The sequence below is a fragment of the Mycteria americana genome, chromosome 1 (assembly GCF_035582795.1).
Source record: "Mycteria americana isolate JAX WOST 10 ecotype Jacksonville Zoo and Gardens chromosome 1, USCA_MyAme_1.0, whole genome shotgun sequence".
NCBI lineage: Eukaryota > Metazoa > Chordata > Aves > Ciconiiformes > Ciconiidae > Mycteria > Mycteria americana.
Window position 1 is genome coordinate 62,325,573 of NC_134365.1, and position 19,531 is coordinate 62,345,103.

General features: G+C 40.0%; 1 protein-coding gene across 3 annotated transcripts in view; it reads right to left on the minus strand.

Moving 5' to 3' along the window:
• The window catches only part of TXNRD1 (thioredoxin reductase 1), a 51,686-nt gene that overhangs the window by 12,770 nt on the left and 19,385 nt on the right, over positions 1 to 19,531 (minus strand). Inside the window, exons 1-10 of one of the 3 annotated variants that reach the window (XM_075502432.1) lie at positions 15,761 to 15,943; positions 15,528 to 15,674; positions 13,431 to 13,553; positions 9,367 to 9,439; positions 9,133 to 9,252; positions 8,197 to 8,339; positions 7,953 to 8,068; positions 5,940 to 6,165; positions 2,774 to 2,866; positions 932 to 1,008 (exon numbers count right to left, since the gene is read on the minus strand). In XM_075502432.1, coding sequence (XP_075358547.1) covers positions 932 to 1,008; positions 2,774 to 2,866; positions 5,940 to 6,165; positions 7,953 to 8,068; positions 8,197 to 8,339; positions 9,133 to 9,252; positions 9,367 to 9,439; positions 13,431 to 13,553; positions 15,528 to 15,545 — 989 coding nt within the window. In that variant the 5' untranslated portion in view covers positions 15,546 to 15,674; positions 15,761 to 15,943. Of the gene's footprint in view, positions 1 to 931; positions 1,009 to 2,773; positions 2,867 to 5,939; positions 6,166 to 7,952; positions 8,069 to 8,196; positions 8,340 to 9,132; positions 9,253 to 9,366; positions 9,440 to 13,387; positions 13,407 to 13,430; positions 13,554 to 15,527; positions 15,675 to 15,760; positions 15,944 to 19,531 lie in introns of those variants that run through there. The other 2 variants (XM_075502424.1, XM_075502442.1) reach the window with 2 other exon arrangements.

Consider the following 19,531-nt stretch of genomic DNA (forward strand, 5'->3'; position numbering starts at 1 on the left):
GTGCTAAAAATTTTATAGTTCATTCTATTAAGCTAGTAATATGTGTCCTGATGTCAGAAAGATGTGTACTGTTCTACAAGACAACACGGGTCTGACAATTTTGAGTGGACCAAAATTTCCACTTATTTAGAACATCACAACAGTTCCCTTCAGCAACATCAGTCACTGCATTCATATATAAGCTGCCCTCTGCACTGTTTTTCCATAGGCTACCAAGTCAAATTCATGGTCCTGTGTCTTTTCTTCAACGGGAACATCATCTAGGCCCCACACGCCCAGATGTTTTAGTTACCCATGTTGAAAATGTTACCGATAGCTCCACTCCCTGGTGCAACGACCTCACTACATTAAACACAACATGCTCCTCTACAGGAGACAGACTGTTCCCAAGGGTTGCTCTAAGGCAAGAAATAGACTCCTTCAAAAACTAAAACACACCACCAACTCCAACTGCGAGTTTAAGGAATGCTACTTTGACCTTATATTTCAAAATAAACATATAGTAGCATTTACATTAAAATTTTAAACAAAACCCACCACACTAAAAGCCTGTATGAACAAACAGATCTCTGCCCTAAGAGGTGGTAGAGAGAAAAAAAAGGAGACAGGAATAAGAGTACAAGGAACAACTGACAGATGCTAGAAAGGCCAGTCACTGGAAGAAGCTGAGACTGACCTGTGAACCTAGATGGAATGGAACAGACACCTTTGACTCCCAGCATTTAGGAACTGACATTTCAGTATCAAAAAAGCAAACGCGGCAGTACTATGGGAGAAAATGCAGCTATCTGCTACACAGTCTTCTATCCAAGCGTATGCAAACAGAAAACAAGTTTCTCCTCAAAGCGTTTCAATGTCTATGCACCACTACTACTGCAATAGTAAATGACACAAGCTCACTAGTCAGTGGTGTACAGACATCTGTCCTTACTTTTCATTGATCTTCACTCCAACTTTGTCTAAACCAATTTTTCTTGTGCATGCATCTCTTCCGATTGCTAGCAACACCTGCAAAACAGCAATGCATGTTACTGATTTTTTAAAACCTTAAAAGTGCATCCGCATGTGGCTATCTATTATTTTCATTATATACTAAGGATTAGTAGCTAAGGCTTGGTCACTTTAAGATGAATAAGTTTGTTACCCATTGTACATTCATAGAGTTCAAGACAAGCCACACCGTAACCATGACCTAACAATACCAAGGTTTTAATAATAAGATTAAATACAGCCAAATAGCTTTCACTGGAAAAATACCCCAAGACTATTCTAAACAAATCGGTTAGGGTCAGATCCTTTATTTTATTTCCTCGCACTTTTATACTGAAGTGTTATACCATATCCCTACCAGAGCAGATGACCCCAAAATACTGCACAAGGAAAGGGCTCTTCAGGAAGGAAACTCAGATGCTTAGGCAAATAAAAAGACCATAAAATAATCTTTGTTTTGATCTGAAATTATCATTTACTTACATAGGCTCTCAGCCAAGTCACTGCCGAAGAATATTATTTGTTGAATATTATTTGTTTGAACATTTTTTCAGAATGATGGACAGCCCAGGCCAAATTCTTACCCATCCTATCAACTTGGCTACCTTAATAAGCAAAACAAGTTCCACCCTATACTATCACAAGGAAAAGTGCTATGTGCTTTGCAGTCTTGGACAACTGCCCAGGTAACTACACAATGCTTCTCATACGACAACTAAGAACTGTCTGAAGGAATCCAAGATCTGCTTCAAGTCTTTTAGATGACTAAGCATGCCGGATCTTCAGAGTTTAAGATCTTAAAAGGCATCACACATAGCTCATAGCTTCTATGAGGAGTGATGGCATTTCAGTGAAAGATGTAGTAGCAATAAGAAATCAGAAGTTTCCTTAATGAAAAGTTGGCACTGATTTGCTACCTAAAAAGTTTTCACTACTCTGGACCAGGAAAAATAGTATTACAACACTGTACAACAGCACTGTTGTTGTTGTTAAACTTTCTCATAATATTAGCCGTCAGATGCACTGAGGCATGTCCTTGTTATGGGATGACTGATGCACTGTACAGGTAAATGAGGTCACTGGCACACAGTATTTGCAGTCTAAAATCCCAGGCTGGCAAATGCTTGTCTTTATGCATTCCGAGTAGTTCCAAATACTTTATTCGCAACTTTTTTTTTTTTCCTTTCAGCATCAAGGCCTAAGAAAATGAGTGGGGTGAGGGGTGATGGAAACAGTCAATCAAACATATAATGGCATACCTGCACACTGCAATTTTACTGTTTTAAGTGTGTAATGAAGTTCCCTGACTGACTTGCCACAGGCCGTTAGCTGTTTTTCTGAAGATGCTGCATCAACAACAGGTCTTGAGAAGACATGACACTTGTTTGTTTAGCTCTTGCACAGACCATTGTTTCATGTTAACTCCAGAATGTGCTTTAGTTACTATGAAAGTTATGATAAATCATTACTTGGAGTTTATGACAAATATCCCACTGGGGAAAAATCCTGCAACTTATTGCACATGACCAAGTTCATCCACATCCCCAGGCTAAAAAACAGGTTTCAAAAGTATGCAAGTGATCTGGTAAGGCACATGGGACTCATGCCTATGGATTCTGGGACTTTTGTCACATTAATTACCTGTTGATTGTGTGTAATTAGCATATTGTAATGATTAAAAGTAATTTGAAAAAATCTAAACTATGGATAAAAACACGCCACAAAATCTTAACATTAAATGGAAGGCTATTTCACATTCTTTATGTAGATAGCCAGGACTCACAGTATTGTATTCCCCTTCAATTATTTGGTTCTCCTTTGTGGACTTGGCTATAACTTTCAATCGTCCAGGAGTTCCTTCCTCAATCTGCTCAACCTACAACATTAGGAAAAACAAAAAAAAAAGGGTTTAATTTCAAATAAAGATGTGCAAATGTATCTTTGTCCCACCACATATCTTATAATTGAAAATGAGTGTTTAACCATGACCTGAAATTCAAGCATTCATTCTAAAGACATTTTCACCTTTCTCTAGATTCCAGCAAAGCAAAACAAAAACAAAAAACCAAAACAGTAAAGCTGTTGCAACTGTGCCCTTTGTTCAGAGTAACAAAAAATAAATGTTTGTTTAAAACAAAACAAAACCCAAAATACACCCCCTTCCACACCCCATCCCTCCATATACCAGGAAAAAAAAAAGCGGAAAGAGCAATACCATTGGCTTTTTTTCCAAACACTCCTTTTTCCTCTGATAAATAAATCAACTAAACAAGTGAATGGACTTTGAAGCTACATAGGTGGATTCTCTTTTGTCCTCACTAATATTCACTGGACTGCGAGGAAAGGACTGAGATACATACAGATATACATATATTTAAATATATATATATTTAATTAATATATATTTAAATCTCTTACACTCTGTGAGAGAGGATCAGATCCACAGCATGGTAACTGGCAAGAGCATTTTTTAAGCTACTCTTGATATTGCTAAGGGTGAAAATGAAGAGTCTTCATTCAATCTAATGCTTTAATCCCCAAAGTGTTAAACTCTGTAACATGGTGGCTTAATGCCAAATTGAAAACTGCTTAATACATTACTTCCCATTTCATAATAATTAACTGATATCCTCAGCTACAGTCCTTCCATTACCCTCCCAGGAACGGCAAGGTGCCCAGCTGCTTCCCAAGGCTGGCTGTACATACAAGGGACATATATGTGTGAAACACTTAACTTAATTCTGGGAAATTTTTAGTGTTCTTCTACAGAAGAAAAAGTACTTTTCAACAGCTGCCCTAGTTCCTACTTCATGTTCAGTATTTGAAGACAAAAAAAGCAAAATTTCTGATTAAGTTATCTTCCCCTTTTTTAATTTAAAAAACCTAAATCTTCTTTGCCATCCTACCAAATTTTACGGATCACTGTGTTAAACTGCTCCTATTCAAAGGCAGCATTATTTATAATAATTCATCTTCTGTCTTCAAACATCCCAACGAAGGGTTTTAATAAGCACTACATGCATAACTTCAAAAACAGTATTGAAAGACATGAGAAGACCTCCTAAAAATATATCCAGCAATTTAAGTTTAAGGATATGCTCAACTAAAAACAGGGGCAAATATTTTATTCCCATTGAAATCAAAGCAATGTAGTGAAGGGGCAGGGTAAAATACACAAAAGTGCATTTTGTGACTAGGGGGATGGAATCCTCTTTGCAGGGTGCATCTGGAGGAGACCACTCACTATTTAGAAGAAACAGATTGTTTCTTCTAAGATGAAGTTCCTTCCTTTCACACCCCCCAGAAAAGCCTACAAAAAGCTACATCTGAAACAAAAGCTAGATAATCATTCCTGCTTTTCATATAACATGAGATTTCTATAACACAAACAAGCATAAAAAAACAAAGTTCCTTGAAACATCCCACTTTGACTTCTCACAGCGAATCTCTTACGCTCTGTGAGAGGATCAGATCCACAGCAGGGTAACTGGCAAGAGCATCTTTTAAGCTACTCTTGATATTGCTAAAGGTGAAAATGAAGAGTCTTCATTCAATCTAATGCTTTAATCCCCAAAGTGTTAAACTCGGTAACACGCTGGCTTAATGCCAAATTGAAAACTGCTTAATACATTATTTCCTATTTCGTAATAATTAAGCACTAATTATTGTGAAAAATCATTAAGAAAAATACTGTTAGCACCCTCTGAGGTCTTTGATAAGGCAATTTTACATTAGAAAAGCTCCAGAGCTTATCTAATCTGCTTTTCAATCTGACTTTGCCTATACATGTATATAACTAGCTTCACCAGTATTCCTACTGAATTCAAAAAAAATTGAGCAAGTATTTAAGGACTCTGCCAAGTAAAGGATATAGATGGATACTTATAAAGCCCATTTACTTTTCTGGATAGTCCACTGGCCCTGGGCACATAAACAGTATTTGCTGGCTGAGAATTTGAGAACTGGCAATGAAAAATGTGACTATTTGTGATGCACTGGCCCTGATCTTAAAGGAAATTACCTATCTGTTTAATTATGAGCCTGCAAGAAGTTTCACAGATTTCAGGACAACTGCTGAATTTAAGTATATTCAACATTTTCAGGACCAGGATGAGCAGGAGTAACAACATTTTTAACGCAACATATACTAACCCATCTAATTCTGATAAAAACAATGAATTCTGGAATGTCACAAAATTTTAATACTTAGACTAAATTGTACCTTTCAAATACATAAGATTCATGGACTTACTCAGTTTAAAACAAAAATTAACCCATACTATATAATAGCAGATCCTGTATTGCAAATTCAACATCTGTATTCACTAAAATAATTTACATCTTAAAACATGATGTGCTGGTTTTGGCTGGGATAGAGTTAATTTTCTTTATAGTAGCTAGTATGGGGCTATGTTTTGGATTTGTGCTGAAAACAGTGTTGATAATACAGGGATGTTTTCGTTGTTGCAAAGTAGTGCTTCTGCTAAGTCAAGGACCTTTCAGCTTCCCATGCTCTGCCAGGTGCACAAGAACTTGGGAGGGGACACAGCTGGGACAGCTGACCCCAGCTGACCAAAGGGCTATTCCATACCATACGACATCATGCTCAGTATATAAAGCTGGGGAAGAAGAAGGAAGGGGGGCACATTCAGAGTGATGGCATTTGCCTTCCCAAGTAACTGTTACGCGTGATGGAGCCCTGCTTTCCTGGAGATGGCTGAACACCTGCCTGCCCATGGGAAGTAGTGAATGAATTCCTATTAACTGTCTTTATCTCAACCCATGAGCGTTCTCACTTTTACTCTTCCGATTCTCTCCCCAACCCACGGGGGGGGGGGGGGAGTGAGCGAGCAGCTGCGTGGTGCTTAGTTGCCGGCTGGGGTTAAACCGTGACACATTATGATAGGTATATTGCAATCAATTGTAGTCATATACCACTTTGAGCCTACCTTGATCGGCACAAACTCCCTAATAAAGCTGATTCCATGTTCCTCCATATATTCGCCAATTTTGTTTGCAATATCCTGGTCAAATCCTCTTAAGAGGATGGATCTCACCATTACAGTGACATCTAATCCAAGACCTGCAAGAAATCCTGCACATTCCAAGGCAACGTAGGAAGCTCCAACCACCAGGGTTTTCCCTGGACAGTAAGGCAGAGAGAAAAGATCATCACTGGTAAAAAAAGAGGGAAAAAAGAAAAGTTAGAGACAACCAGAAGAATGTATTGTGCTGTATATTTATCTGATTTATTCTGTAAGAATAGGATTTTATTCCTCTTCCTGCTCACTAAAAAACCCCAACAACTTAATTTTTTGGAAATTCAGCTGGAATACAAGATCACTACATGACAGATTAAAAAGTTCTGATTAGGAGTACACACACAAAAAGCATGAAAATTCTGAATCACCACAAAAATTTTGAGTTTTTTTTCTTACAGAAACTTACGACAAATTGTTAAAAAAAGGTGGGGTTTGGGCTTTTTTTCCTCTGAATCTTGCTTCAAATATTTTGCTGCAAATTTTAGCTCCTGAGAGCTAAAAGAAAGAGGAAGGGGCTGAGCTTTAAGATAAAAATACCATCTTCACTTCTTTGAAGACTTATCCTTTTGCTAAAGCATTATACACAATACTAAATATACACAGACAATAAAACAAACTAATGCAAACCACAGTAACAGGCAGAGATAGAAGTATGAAATTACGGAAAACATGTTTATTTACCTGCTTTCCATTTCTTTCAACTGCTTCATCAAGCTACGTCAGTTCTGCCATGCTTTGGACCTAGACTATAAAACTAGGGCTTCTCAAGGAAGCAGGGACTCATGGAAGCATCATGCTTGCTCAGCAGAGACTTAGGCAGAGTTTGGCAATGCAGTTCTCCAAATATTTAAATCTAAAATAAGTGTCTCTTTCTCAGCCAACAACTGCAAAGGCTAAACAAAGTCGCTCTCTGCAAATGTTGTGGTGGAATAAAATGGGATTGTGTAATTAAAGGCTACATCATAGTTCCTATCCCCCAGGGAACGCAGTGTAGATTACACAGACAGCCTTAATCTGATAGTCTTTAACTCTGGCATTCCTGACTCTTCCACCTTAATGTTATTTTAAAGCACCACTTTACAGGCTATATTATCTGTTACCTTTAATTTCACTACTACTTATTAAAAGGGAAACATGCACCACAGTGTTTTGGTTTCACAGGGATTATGCCAGGTATTTATTTCATTGCTATAAATTTGCAAGCCTCTAATTCCAACCTCTGTTTCTACATTAAGTAACTTAAAAGTTACTCTGATATGAAAACACATTTCATCTGCATATCACATTTTTTTATCAAAATTGTGCTAGAATTGCTTGGTCTTATCAATTAACCAGACATCTGAAACCAGTTTTCCCAAAAGTTGAATTAACTTCACTGAGTAGCTGGAAAAAAATGGGGTTGAGTTTCAAGACTGCCCCAATGCATGAAAACAGATACATTTCTACCGGCTTTACAACATCAATTGCTTTGCAACTCCTGCTTTCCTTGATATTTGAGCAGGGAGGTTTCTTCCAAGCAGACTGCGCTCTTCATTACCAAAAAAACATCAGTATGTGAACTGAAAGACCATACGGAATAGAGAGGAAGCGAGTGTACTTGTAACTGGGGCAGAGCTGATGAATTAATTTTATGATGGACATGCACATGATTTATGGTATTCTCGGTTACTGCTGTTATCAGTCAGAAACAGAACCATCCTAGCCAACCACTCACAGTCCTGTGGTGTCTACTAGACACCAATGTTTTTGGCACCTTAAAATCTGTCTACAGCTATTCTCCTGTGCTTACTTTCTCCTAACAAAAAGTTACATAGGAAAGAAAACCAGCAACCAAGTAGCCCTGCTCATGCTTCACCACTTTCTCTTACAGGTGAAGCATTTAAACATGGTGAATGACTTCATATTCCTCCCTGTTTTTACCTGCTAATGCAGTATTCCTTGTCTCCAGGTATACCCAGGTAGCGTGGTCGTTCACCAGTGGCAATGAGAAACCTCTCAGCCGTGTACAGCTTCTCAACTCCTCTTTTATTTGTTGCCTGTGGACAAAGTATTAGTCCAAAGTGAGTATTTTGCAGTCCTACCAAGGGAAAAATTACTCTATTTGAAAAGCACCTCTATTCAGAACGTACTATAGGAAGACCCAGCAAACATGACTAGGGAGTACCTTAACTGTGTGTGGCCCGACAAATTCTCCGTATGCATTCTCATATGTGACCTTCTTCTCTCTCAGTGCAACCCGATAGCCCCAGTTCAGTGAACCAATGTAATTCTGAACAGATTCTGTCATAGTCATCCAGTTGTGTGTGACTGTTAGAAACAAAAGAGAAAGGTTCATCTTTCAGTCTGTGAATTCTTCTTTTTCCATAGCCAACTTTGTATTCTCAGATGGATTTTTTTCATGCCCCAGTCACCTCTGTCTTATTCCTTTTTTATTCCAAGGTAACTCTACTGAAATTCAAAGAACTACACCAGTGTAGACAATACAAGAGGTCACAGTGGAATAGATATGACTTAAAACATGGAAAATTTAGGCTTACTGCATTATTGATGCACTACAGACACATGCTGTGAGTAGGTGACACCGCTCAACAAATGAAGACTATGCATCTCTGAGAGGTGCCTCTGCATGTTCCCCACTACAGGATTACATCCTAAATAAACCCAAATCCTATAACCATGCACGTTAGAGCTAATATAAAGTAAAATTCATCTTCTTATGTAGAAGCGACAGAGACTGAGGGAAAGGAAATCCTTGCCTGCAATTATGAGCAAGTTTCTAATGGGACATTCTGGGGTATTCCCTTAGATGTTGTGTTACATTCAGAAATGGAGTAGTACCTTATTGCTTTTATTCACACAGCAATCTTATCAAATACTGACATGATCAGAAGCTATTAATAACAGATCAAACGCTGCAAGGCAATAAGCCCCGTGGCTTTAGACTTGAAAAGCGCTTAAGTTTATGAGCAATCTCTCCGAAGTTGCCTCACATTGTTAAAGCCAGCATATGCTTAAGTGCAACAAGCACTTGACCGTGAAAAGAACCTCTGGATTTTCAGCACAAATGAGAGAACTGCAAAAAAATGTTCTCCTTCTTTACCTTCTTCTGTAAACTGCCATCCAAATTTGCGTGAATCTTGCAAGGCTTGTCCCAGTAAAGCTGCCTGATGCATCAATTTTTTAGGTATACAGCCCACATTTACACATGTTCCTCCAAGACCTGAGAGAAAGGAACAGAATGTGTTTTTCACATCAGTGTGGCTGATCTCAAAGGAGAATCAGAGTCTTTGAGTAAAGCTCCTTTATAACAGGTTTGCAATGAAGAGAAATTTACCCCATGAGTTTCCCAGAGGTGTAGGCGTGACAAAGTCCAGCACCATCACTTTCTTTTCATATTTGGCAGCCTCCTGCAAAACAAATTAAATAAGACACATCTAAATATTAGAGGTTAAATTTGGAGTAGATGATAGCATCGTGCATTGCTGAAGAGCTTTGTGACTTTTAATTAAGTAATAATGAATGATTTGCAAGGGAACAGCCAGACAGTCATTAATCTTCCAAATAAATCTGTGCACTCAGTAGGAAAAAAAGATGAAGGGAAAAAAACAGGCATTCATCCTGCTACACAACAGCATGGCACTAGCTGACACACAGAAGACTCTGGGAGTCAAACCTCCTCTTCTCTCCTCCATCCTGTCAGTTTGTTCACACTATTTCCCAACATGCCATTTACTTTTAACATATTTAACAAATTCTTCATTAATCCAGTTTCGCCTTCAAAGATGGTTTCCAAACACTCATTTGAAACCACATCACACAATAAGCAATCACATGGCCAAGTATTACAACTGTGCTTATCCAATCTTCTTCCTTGTAGTGGAAGGGAACACTCGATTTTGAGTACAGTCTGTGGTTGTCAGGATCAGCTCTTGCTCTTCAAGCTAGTCAACCTGCGGCAAGTTGACTTTACTGTCAGGATGTGTAGATGCCATCCAGACTAGAAAAGTGATGGTTTATTTAACGGTATTTCCCCTGAGAAGTTTCACTAGCAAATCTACAATCAGTGTGTGTAAATGACGCTGAGAACTGGAATTTCTGTAGTGATGCCATTGTTCCCTTTGTGCTTTTTAAGAAAAAGGCAAAAATCAGCAGCGATAACTGGTACCAGACAAAAACACTTAAGTAAGCACTACATAGGTGAGAAACAATGATGACAGATTCCCCCATGAGATGCAGCAAAATAACTTTGATACTTGGAGTAACCACAACTGTGCTGCATCACATGATGATTTCTTAGACATGTAAGCAATAACAACTATAGGCACAGGATATTACCCTAAGGCCTTGGGTTTGGCTTGGGAGGAGCTAGACAGCCTTCAGCACTATGTTACCAGTAATACTTGTTAATCCAAATAGTTGACAATCAGATTTCAATTTTAAAATGTAACTTACTTCATGCAAAATACAAATCATATTTCAAACAACGCAGGCTTTAGACACCTTTGGCAAATAGTCATGTACTGGATTTCTGCTACCAATAAAGGTCAAGGTTGGCCAAGAAGCTAATTTCTACCCATTAGTAGCGCCTCTGTGAAAGTTCCTCAGAAAGGTGCTTAGGGCCTGAGATGTGTTATTAATGCTCCTTTATAATGACAACTCTTATACACAGCTCAAAAGAGCTTTACTAGTGTTAACTAACTAGAATGCATGGATTCCCAAGCTTACACTCAGCTATACGCTCACATAATACAGCACAGCATTGCATCACCAGCTTGGTAGAGATCACAAACAGACATAACCACTTCTGCAGAGTGATATGCCCACAGTAACAAAACCTGCCCTGTAGGCTTTCAAACCTTACTGGGTTCAGTGCAGTGCTGCATGAACACAACAAAGTTGCTTGGGGCTGGAGCTGTTCTGTGTGAACTGATAGTAGCGGCCTGGCACTTTGGTCTGGGTCTGCGGTTGGGTTGCACAGAGTCAGCCTGGCAGCGTTTGCACTCCCCATGGAGACATGCCTCCAAAATAATGAGCTCTGAGCACAACATAGACAGGAAAAGGAAGACATGCACAAGAAGCTGCATCTGTCACAGTGAAAAGCACGCATTTAATCAATCTAGTTCAACTGCTGCAAACCTGAGTGTAGGTACTGGAACTTGGTATAAAAGCTGTGTAGGTTTTTTTTCCTTTTGCTTTGCAAAACAAAAGGAAAAAAAGCACTGTTTGTTAATTCGCTAAAAAAGCCTGAATAATATAAGTACAAGTCAGAAGTTTATATGTGTAAACCACTTCAACTTCACGGAACTGATTTGAAACACACACGTTACTAGTGATAGTGATGTCGACTTTATTGATCTACCATCTTCTGCTCTACTCTACAATCACTTGAGAACACTAAGAAGCAATATACTTTATACACTGAGCTGAAGGAATAAGGCAATTTATCTTCCTAGCTACACACATTTTCTGTCCCACAGCTGAAAAACGATGCAATAAACATCACTGCTGTAGCTTCACAACCTAGCATATGTATACAACAAAGCAGAGTAGTCTCCTTATGGAAATTTCAACAGATGGCTTTTTATTACTGCATACTGTTTTTGCATTACTGCAAGCGCCCTTTTACTCTTGTTACTCTCTTCTGTCCTAAAATATCCCCATCCTCTGAAAACTAGTGTCTGCTTCTCTTTGCACATTCTCAGAATTTTTACAGATCTTATCTTCCATCCTACACCATGATAATAGTGCCCCGATCGATGGGAAAGCAGTAAACTACCAAAATAGATTATGGACATACAGCACATTACAATCCACCATGCAGCACCGCACTCTTCCATTATAACAGAAGTTCTTCTAAGCGACCAAGGTTTAGTGTGAATCCAATGCTAATGCAGAGATAGCGTGGCCAGCAGGACTAGGGAAGTGATCGTCCCCCTGTACTCGGCACTGGTGAGGCTGCACCTCGAATACTGTGTTCAGTTTTGGGCCCCCCACTACAAGAGAGACATTGAGGTGCTGGAGCGTGTCCAGAGAAGGGCAACGAAGCTGGTGAAGGGTCTGGAGCACAAGTCTTATGGGGAGCAGCTGAGGGAACTGGGGTTGTTTAGCCTGGAGAAAAGGAGGCTGAGGGGAGACCTTATTGCTCTCTACAACTACCTGAAAGGAGGTTGTAGAGAGGTGGGGGTCGGTCTCTTCTGCCAAGTAGCAAGCCATAGGACAAGAGGAAATGGCCTCAAGTTGCGCCAGGGGAGGTTTAGATTGGATATTAGGAAAAATGTCTTCACCGAAAGGGTTGTCAAGCATTGGAACAGTCTGCCCAGGGAAGTGGTTGAGTCACCATCCCTGGAGGTATTTAAAAGGTGTGTAGATGTGGTGCTTAGGGACATGGTGTAGTGGTGGACCTGGCAGTGCCAGGTTAACGGCTGGACTTGATGATCTTAAAGGTCTTTTCCAACCTAAAGGATTCGATGATACTATGATTTTCTCCTCTTTTTCGTTCACTCCTCAGTGGCCTCCTTCACTTCTCAAGAACAAAAGAAATGCTTCCTGTCTGGAGGAAGAATTCAGCTCCAGGTCTTGAGCAACGACACAGTTTTATTTCTAGGAATGCTCAATTCACTTCTAAATAGTTAATTCTACCACAGCAAGAAGAGGCAAAATGTGCCTAATTACTGATGAAAAGGAGAGATACTGACTTACATTAAATTTCAGCAAGTTTCAAATATTTGGGATAATGACAGCTCTTAAGAGCTGGTACATTCTGCACCACCGCGGATTCTTTTAATTAATTCTAGATACGCTTCTAAAAGCAATATCCTAAGCAAAAATCATGATTTATTTTGCTACAGGCAGGAAGTGCCAGAGCCTAGAAATGAAGGGTGAGATCCTAACTCTGCTTAAGTATAGGCAAAATCTCCATTACTGCAACTACATAAGCTCACAAATCACTACATCTCCCCCGTTGTCAAAAATTGAAACCATATACACAACTATTTCTGAAGAGACAGTACTTTCAGATAAAACTAGAAACCTCCTGATGTTAATTTTGAATAGTTTTAAAAACTTTTTCAATTATGAGTTGAATTTTAATTCAACTGCTAATAAACACTGGTGAGATATCTACCTGCTGTTTTCCAACAGCATCATCTCCCATTAGTGGGGACACAGAGGAATGAAGTTTCATTCTAGTGAGAAGTATATCATGACATTTTTATGTTTTTCTTCTTCAGAACATAAGGAAAAGAATATTGTATAACTGGGGCTAACCTCAAAATAAATCCCACTGATCAGGTAGAAATGTTATGCCCCTACAGTGTTAAAGATCCCAAATCCAAGACGTTGAGGATGTCACCCACCTACTTACAAGGGAAGTATAAATCTGTATTTTCTCTCTCATACCTTGGCAGCTGCCAGACCACCTGAGCCCCCACCAATGACAATGAGATCATAGTCATAGGAATGCGGCACTGGTGTATGCCCATTCATTTCCGGCAGTTTCTGAGGCTCGCCTTCCTTATGTACCTGAACAGAGAAAACAAAAAGGTTAGAGAACATTGAAACATTACCCATAGTGCTCAAAAATTAGTATTTTCAGCAGCAAATATTGTGATAAGGGAACGTAAGTGCATCTGGATTTTCTGACCTCTGCTTTTAATTAGTTTTTTAAAAGTTCATCTTCTTAATCTATCCTTGAATAGCTCAGTACCTATTAGATACTGAACTATGAATTTTCTTGTTCGTTGGAGCCCTGGGTTTCCTTGCAGAGCTTAGTTTTCCACATCAACAGCACTCCAGGGCCTCCTCATACTGTGTACTCCAGGATGAGATACATACCTGCTGACACAGGCATTCCATTAATTTCTTTTATTCTTTTCATCTGCCCTGGACTTTCCTAATTAACGTTTTTCCCCTCCTCCTGCATATATGGTAGGAAAATGCAACAACCATATACAACATTGTAATAATCTGCAATTACCAGCCTTACCAACTGAACAAACAGAACTGAATGAAGAAAGCAATTTCTGAAAACTGCATTTTTGTAACATGCCTGTGTTTATTTTTGGTTTGGTTTAGCATTGTAACTAACTTTGGAGTCAAATGGATCAAATGTGATCACTACAGTTTCACGAGAGATTCAGGGTTTTTTGATGAGACAACTACTACCACACAAAAACAATCCTTAAGTCCTAAAATGCATTTTGACAGCTGTATGTCACAAAAAACATTGCATTGTCTTCACACAATCTTTCTAACATCAGCCTTTGTACTTAATTTACAAAGTTCCAATTTATCGGGGCTTCAGACCTTCAAGCCTTTGGAGTTGCTAGCAACAAGATCTGGAGTCAGTAAACATCAGACTCCTCAGCTGATGTAAAATCAGTGTGTATCAACTAAAGTCATGATAAAACTTTTAAGACTAAAAACATAAATAAAGAAACCCACACTCAGTCACTTTACAAATCTGCTTGCTTTTATTCAAGTGCTTCTACCTGCCTAACTAGGCAGTTGATTCAGTACTACTGGAATAGTCATGGTAAATAAAAGGAAAGAAAAAAAGCCAAAAAAAAAAAGCCTCTCTCTTTTCACCTTAATTTTGTTTTGCATTAAGCAGCTCTTTGTGCTCAAACCATTCTACTGTCGCCTTCCTCTGGGGTTAGATTATTCCCTCTCCGTAAGCATAACTGTGTCTACCCTAGCAACTGCTGCCAGTGCAGCCATATCACTGACAAAAATCCCTATCCCTCCAGCAAATTACACAGCAATGGCAGCAGAAATTCAGACTGTGCATCTGCCTGCAGAAAGTTACATTTCAGTAGTCCTTCGTAACCCTGGGTAGCATGTTAACAGTAGAAACAAAACCTAGAAAACACCTGTGGTTGTTGTGAAGACATCCAAAAATACCTCGTCTTCCTTCCTCTTCTCTTCCCACTCTGCCACCCCAATTTATAACCCTGTCACTAAATCTAGTTTGCACTTAGTACCCCTTTCTTCCATTTTTCTAACACGGTCATTGGCCAGGCTCAAACTTCCTACTGCAATGACAGTAAGCGTGAAAAAGGAGCATATATTGTATTATAGTACGCAGTTTCACTTCATTCGTATTTAGGGACATAAAACAGAGGAAGTGCACCATTTGTTTCCAAAGCACACCTTCTTGTTTGCTCAGTGGCGACAGGATGGTGCGAAGCTTAAGGGCAGGCTCAGACTAACTCCCACACAGTCACCAGACCCAACTACCAAGAACGGTATCTCTTTGATGCGTATAAAGAAAGCACAATACCTACTCATGAAGTTTGTTTAGATCACTACTTGTATCATGCTACGTTGTTTTTTCTTTTAAGAAAAATTATTTATATTTTCACACGCGGATTAAGAAACTTCAGCTTTTATTCCATCAATGGTTCCCTACTGTTTGGTTCATTTTTCATCATTTCTTCACAATCATTCTTCATGAAAACATATTAAAAGTTTAGATCAGACAAAGTAGATTATAACCTTTGCCTCTGAAACCATCTCTGCTCCAAAGCAGCCAGGATCTTGTCAAGCTCTGCTTCCCGTTTACCAAGGGAACCTCTTCATGACCGTGAATCAGGACTGTGATCCCATCCAGGGAACAGATCTCCTCCGTTCTTCCCTCAAGAACTACAATTTTTAAAAGAAAGCCTACATTCTTAGCATTTTTCAATGTCAAAACTAAATTACACAGTTTAAAATGTAAATCCCCCTACCTTTAAAGTTTTCTCATGATCTGCTATTTGCTTCTCCTGTACAAAACCAACTGGCTGTGAAGTTTCTGCCGTTACTTCGCACAGCCCTTCTTGCAGCTTCTGTGCTCCCTCTGTGAAAGAAAGGATAAAATAACGTAGTGTCTGGAGAGACCTCCTTTATGAAGGCTGTGCTCCTCAAGAGAAATTGTCTGGGGGAGTGGCCTGGCAGCTTCATCGCTTCCTCATCAGCGGCATGCCTGTCTCAGGGGAGCATTTCCTAAGGCGACCGATGAGTCATTTGCAACGTTAGGATGACTTGCTATATTTTTCTCTTTCATAAAATCCCATATGAGAGTTGGCTGGGATCTCAGTACTTTTTGCCAATCTAACAATATGCTTGGAACAAAGCAAAGTAGTAAGATTTGCTGTGGACAAGCCTGAAACTTCAGTCTTAAAAGAAAAGGATGATTTTTACCTTTCTTGCCCAGAAAGTGATTTTCTTATGCTGATGTGATGTCATCTTTTTCAGTCTCATACTTTTTAAATGGAATTAAAAGTTTTTATTTTTCTCCTGCAATTAGATCCCTGGAAACTTCTTTCAGTTCAATTTATTGATATAATTGTTTTTTCCATGCAACTCTCCCCCCCCAAGTAATTTCTGCCATATGGTATTGCTCGTACTGTGAAATCCTCTAAATAAATGTATTTGAAAGTCTGGAAAAGATCTGTTTGCCCACTGGTCATAACTGATTTTATATATATACTGGAGATATATATATCTCTCCAATAGAAAAGGTTAAGCATATTAGTGGAAAGGAAAAAGTTAACATCTTTACACATGGTGATACTTTATTTGATATGGCATGGAACGAGAAAAAAGAAGAAAATCTAATACTTCACTGGAATCCATTATCAGCTTGGCCTTCCTCCACATAACTCTGACTTACGTTAAGCTTAATTTCCAATAAATGGGTCGGTACACACTTGTTTGTACTTAATCACATACATACTTTGCACTGCACAAACAGCATTAATTAGCAAATTTTGACGTGCACGTACTTAGACAAACAGCCATACTGAATACATTTACATTCCTTGGGCACCGAGCCCACAAACCTGTAGAGCATTCACACACATATGCACACAAATGCAAAGAGGCAGTCATTGAAAATTGGTCTGTAATCTTGTCGTCTTGGTTTTCTTCTCCGAAACTTGGTGATAAAATTCCTTTATCTCACAAAGGTATTGGGAAGAGTACTTTGCTGATGTTGGTAAAGGGGTTTAAAGATCAGAATCGTTATGTAAAATTAATAGCAATATTAGTGATGGATAACACTTGGCCTATTCTCGTTTGGGGAAGGAACAGAGGAATTCATCTGTGCGTATACACACGCACCTGGGAAAAGCAAGAACAAAGGTTTTGAACAGTGGTCACAATCTGCACAAAGGAGACATTTTTTCTTCAATATATTATCAAAGCTACAGTCCTGTGGGTACCTGAGGCAACTAAAGCCTTATATTTTATTCCTACAACAAGTTTGGACAACCTCAGGAATGTTCATGTAAAACTGTATCTTCAACGAGATAAAAATCTAGTCATTAGACAACACAGGCATTTATATAAACATCTCTAATTATTTTCAGGTAGATCTGTGCTAGAGGTGCCTAGCTTTAGCAATAGCCCCAAACCCCAAAGGCAACCATAACCTCTGGCAGAGACTTGAAAGAGTTTGTACGCAGGCTGCTGCTGCTAGGGCCTCTCTCTTGTTGGTTCGGGCAACCTGCCACAGGCAGGATGACAAAGCAAAAACTGCTCTGTGCGTCACGTGCCTGCTCTCCATAAAACTCCGTCCATTAACGGCAATTACAAATAACCCACAGTCCTGATGAATCAATAATTTCCAGAAATCAATCAGCAGATACCTTTTTGCAGAGCGAGACTGCTGAGGAGAACCTGGGCCATGGAGCTGCTCTGGATAATGCTCGGAGACATAGCTCTGAGGTGAGGACGACTCTTTGTCCGTAAGCGTCCGCATTACTTCAGCAAGCCCGTAGCAACTCACAGCCACTGCAGGAAGATCCAGTGAGGCTCTTACCCTGCACTACCACTGTCTTTGGTTTTTGTTTGTCTGTCGTGGTTTAACCCCAGTCGGCAACTAAGTACCACACAGCCGCTCGCCCAGCCTCGCCCCTCCCCCAGTGGGAGGGGGGAGAGAATTCGGAAAAAAAAGTAAAACCCATGGGTCGAGATAAAGACAGTTGAACAGGACAGCAAAGGAAGAGAAAACAATAATAATAATGATAAAAGAATATACAAAATAAGTGATGCACAATGCAGTTGCTCATCACCTGCTGACTGATGCCCAGTCGGTCCCCGAGCAGCGATCGCTTCCCCCCGGCCAACTCCCCCCAGTTTATACTGAGCTGGGGAGTACTAAAAATCTATCATATGGTATGGAATAGCCCTTTGGCCAGTTTGGGTCAGCTGTCCTGGCTGTGTCCCCTCCCAGCTTCTTGTGCACCTGGCAGAGCATGGGAAGCTGAAAAGTCCTTGACTTAGTGTAAGCACTGCTTAGCAAGAACTAAAACACCAGTGTGTTATCAACATTATTCTCATCCAAAATCCAAAACACAGCACTATACCAGCTAAGAAAAAAATTAACTCTATCCCAGCCAAAACCAAGACATAGTCCCAATCTAGAAGATGGTGGCTCTTGAGTGCTACCTCCCCTACGACCTGCCAAGTGCTCCTTCACAGGGGATGAAGGGGACAAGCCTACTGTCTTCCACCGCACTGTTTTTTTCTTCTTCTCGCTGACAAAATACCCTGTCAGCATACTTGGCACCAGCTCTGGCAGCCAACGGACCCTTACATGAGCTAAATCAACTCACTAACCTAGATGAAAATTAGCACAGGAGAAGAAAAGACATGGACAGTTTCCCACCAGCCTGTCAAGTTCAGCCAGCTCAGGGAAGGATCCCATGAGCGCCGCAGCCGGTGCCAGGCAGAAGGCATATCCACGCAGACCAGGGTGAAGGAAGAGGAGGTAGCAACATCTCTCTCTCTGGTGGCAGCAAAACTGCCAGATTTGCTCAGCAGCTTGTCAAACCAGCCAAAACCCCACCTTTTTAGCATTTACCTAAATCCATTTCTGAAGCAGACTACACTAAGCCTTGCTGCCATTTCTTGAGCAGAGCGAAAAAAAGCCAAAAAACAAACAGGGAAACAACTATGGTGTTTTAAATCCATATCCTTCTTTATTGGGAGTGAGCTTCCCCACGAACCAAAGTCCTCCCTGGTACCGAGGCCTCTGAACTTTCGACTGTCGGTTGTGTAACTTCTGGCAGGTGTGGAAAAAGGCATGATTGGTTTCAGAAGGCCTTGACCAGGCAGGAACATGACCAGCCCAACACAACAGCCCAGACCAGCTTCGTGAGCAGAACTGCTCCAGGATAAGAATAGCCTTACTCTGCAAAAGTGTCCACCAGGAATCCAGTGGGCTGCCCAGGCAGGACGTGGGGACCCGTGGAAAGCACCTGCCCTTCAACTACTCGCCATGAAGGTCTGTAAGTGGCACTTCAAGGCAAATGTCTTTGCTGATTTACCTAGATTTTCTGTATCACACTGCAGCACATTATCAACAAGAACAAACTTCACATTTTTGACAATGTAATTAAAAAATAGCTGTCTCTACTCCAGTAGTTCAGAGGATGCCTCTAATTTTGTAATGCTTATGAACAATCATGTGACTTGCTTTACAGCCTTATCTTCAGGCATCTGAGAAGTAAAGG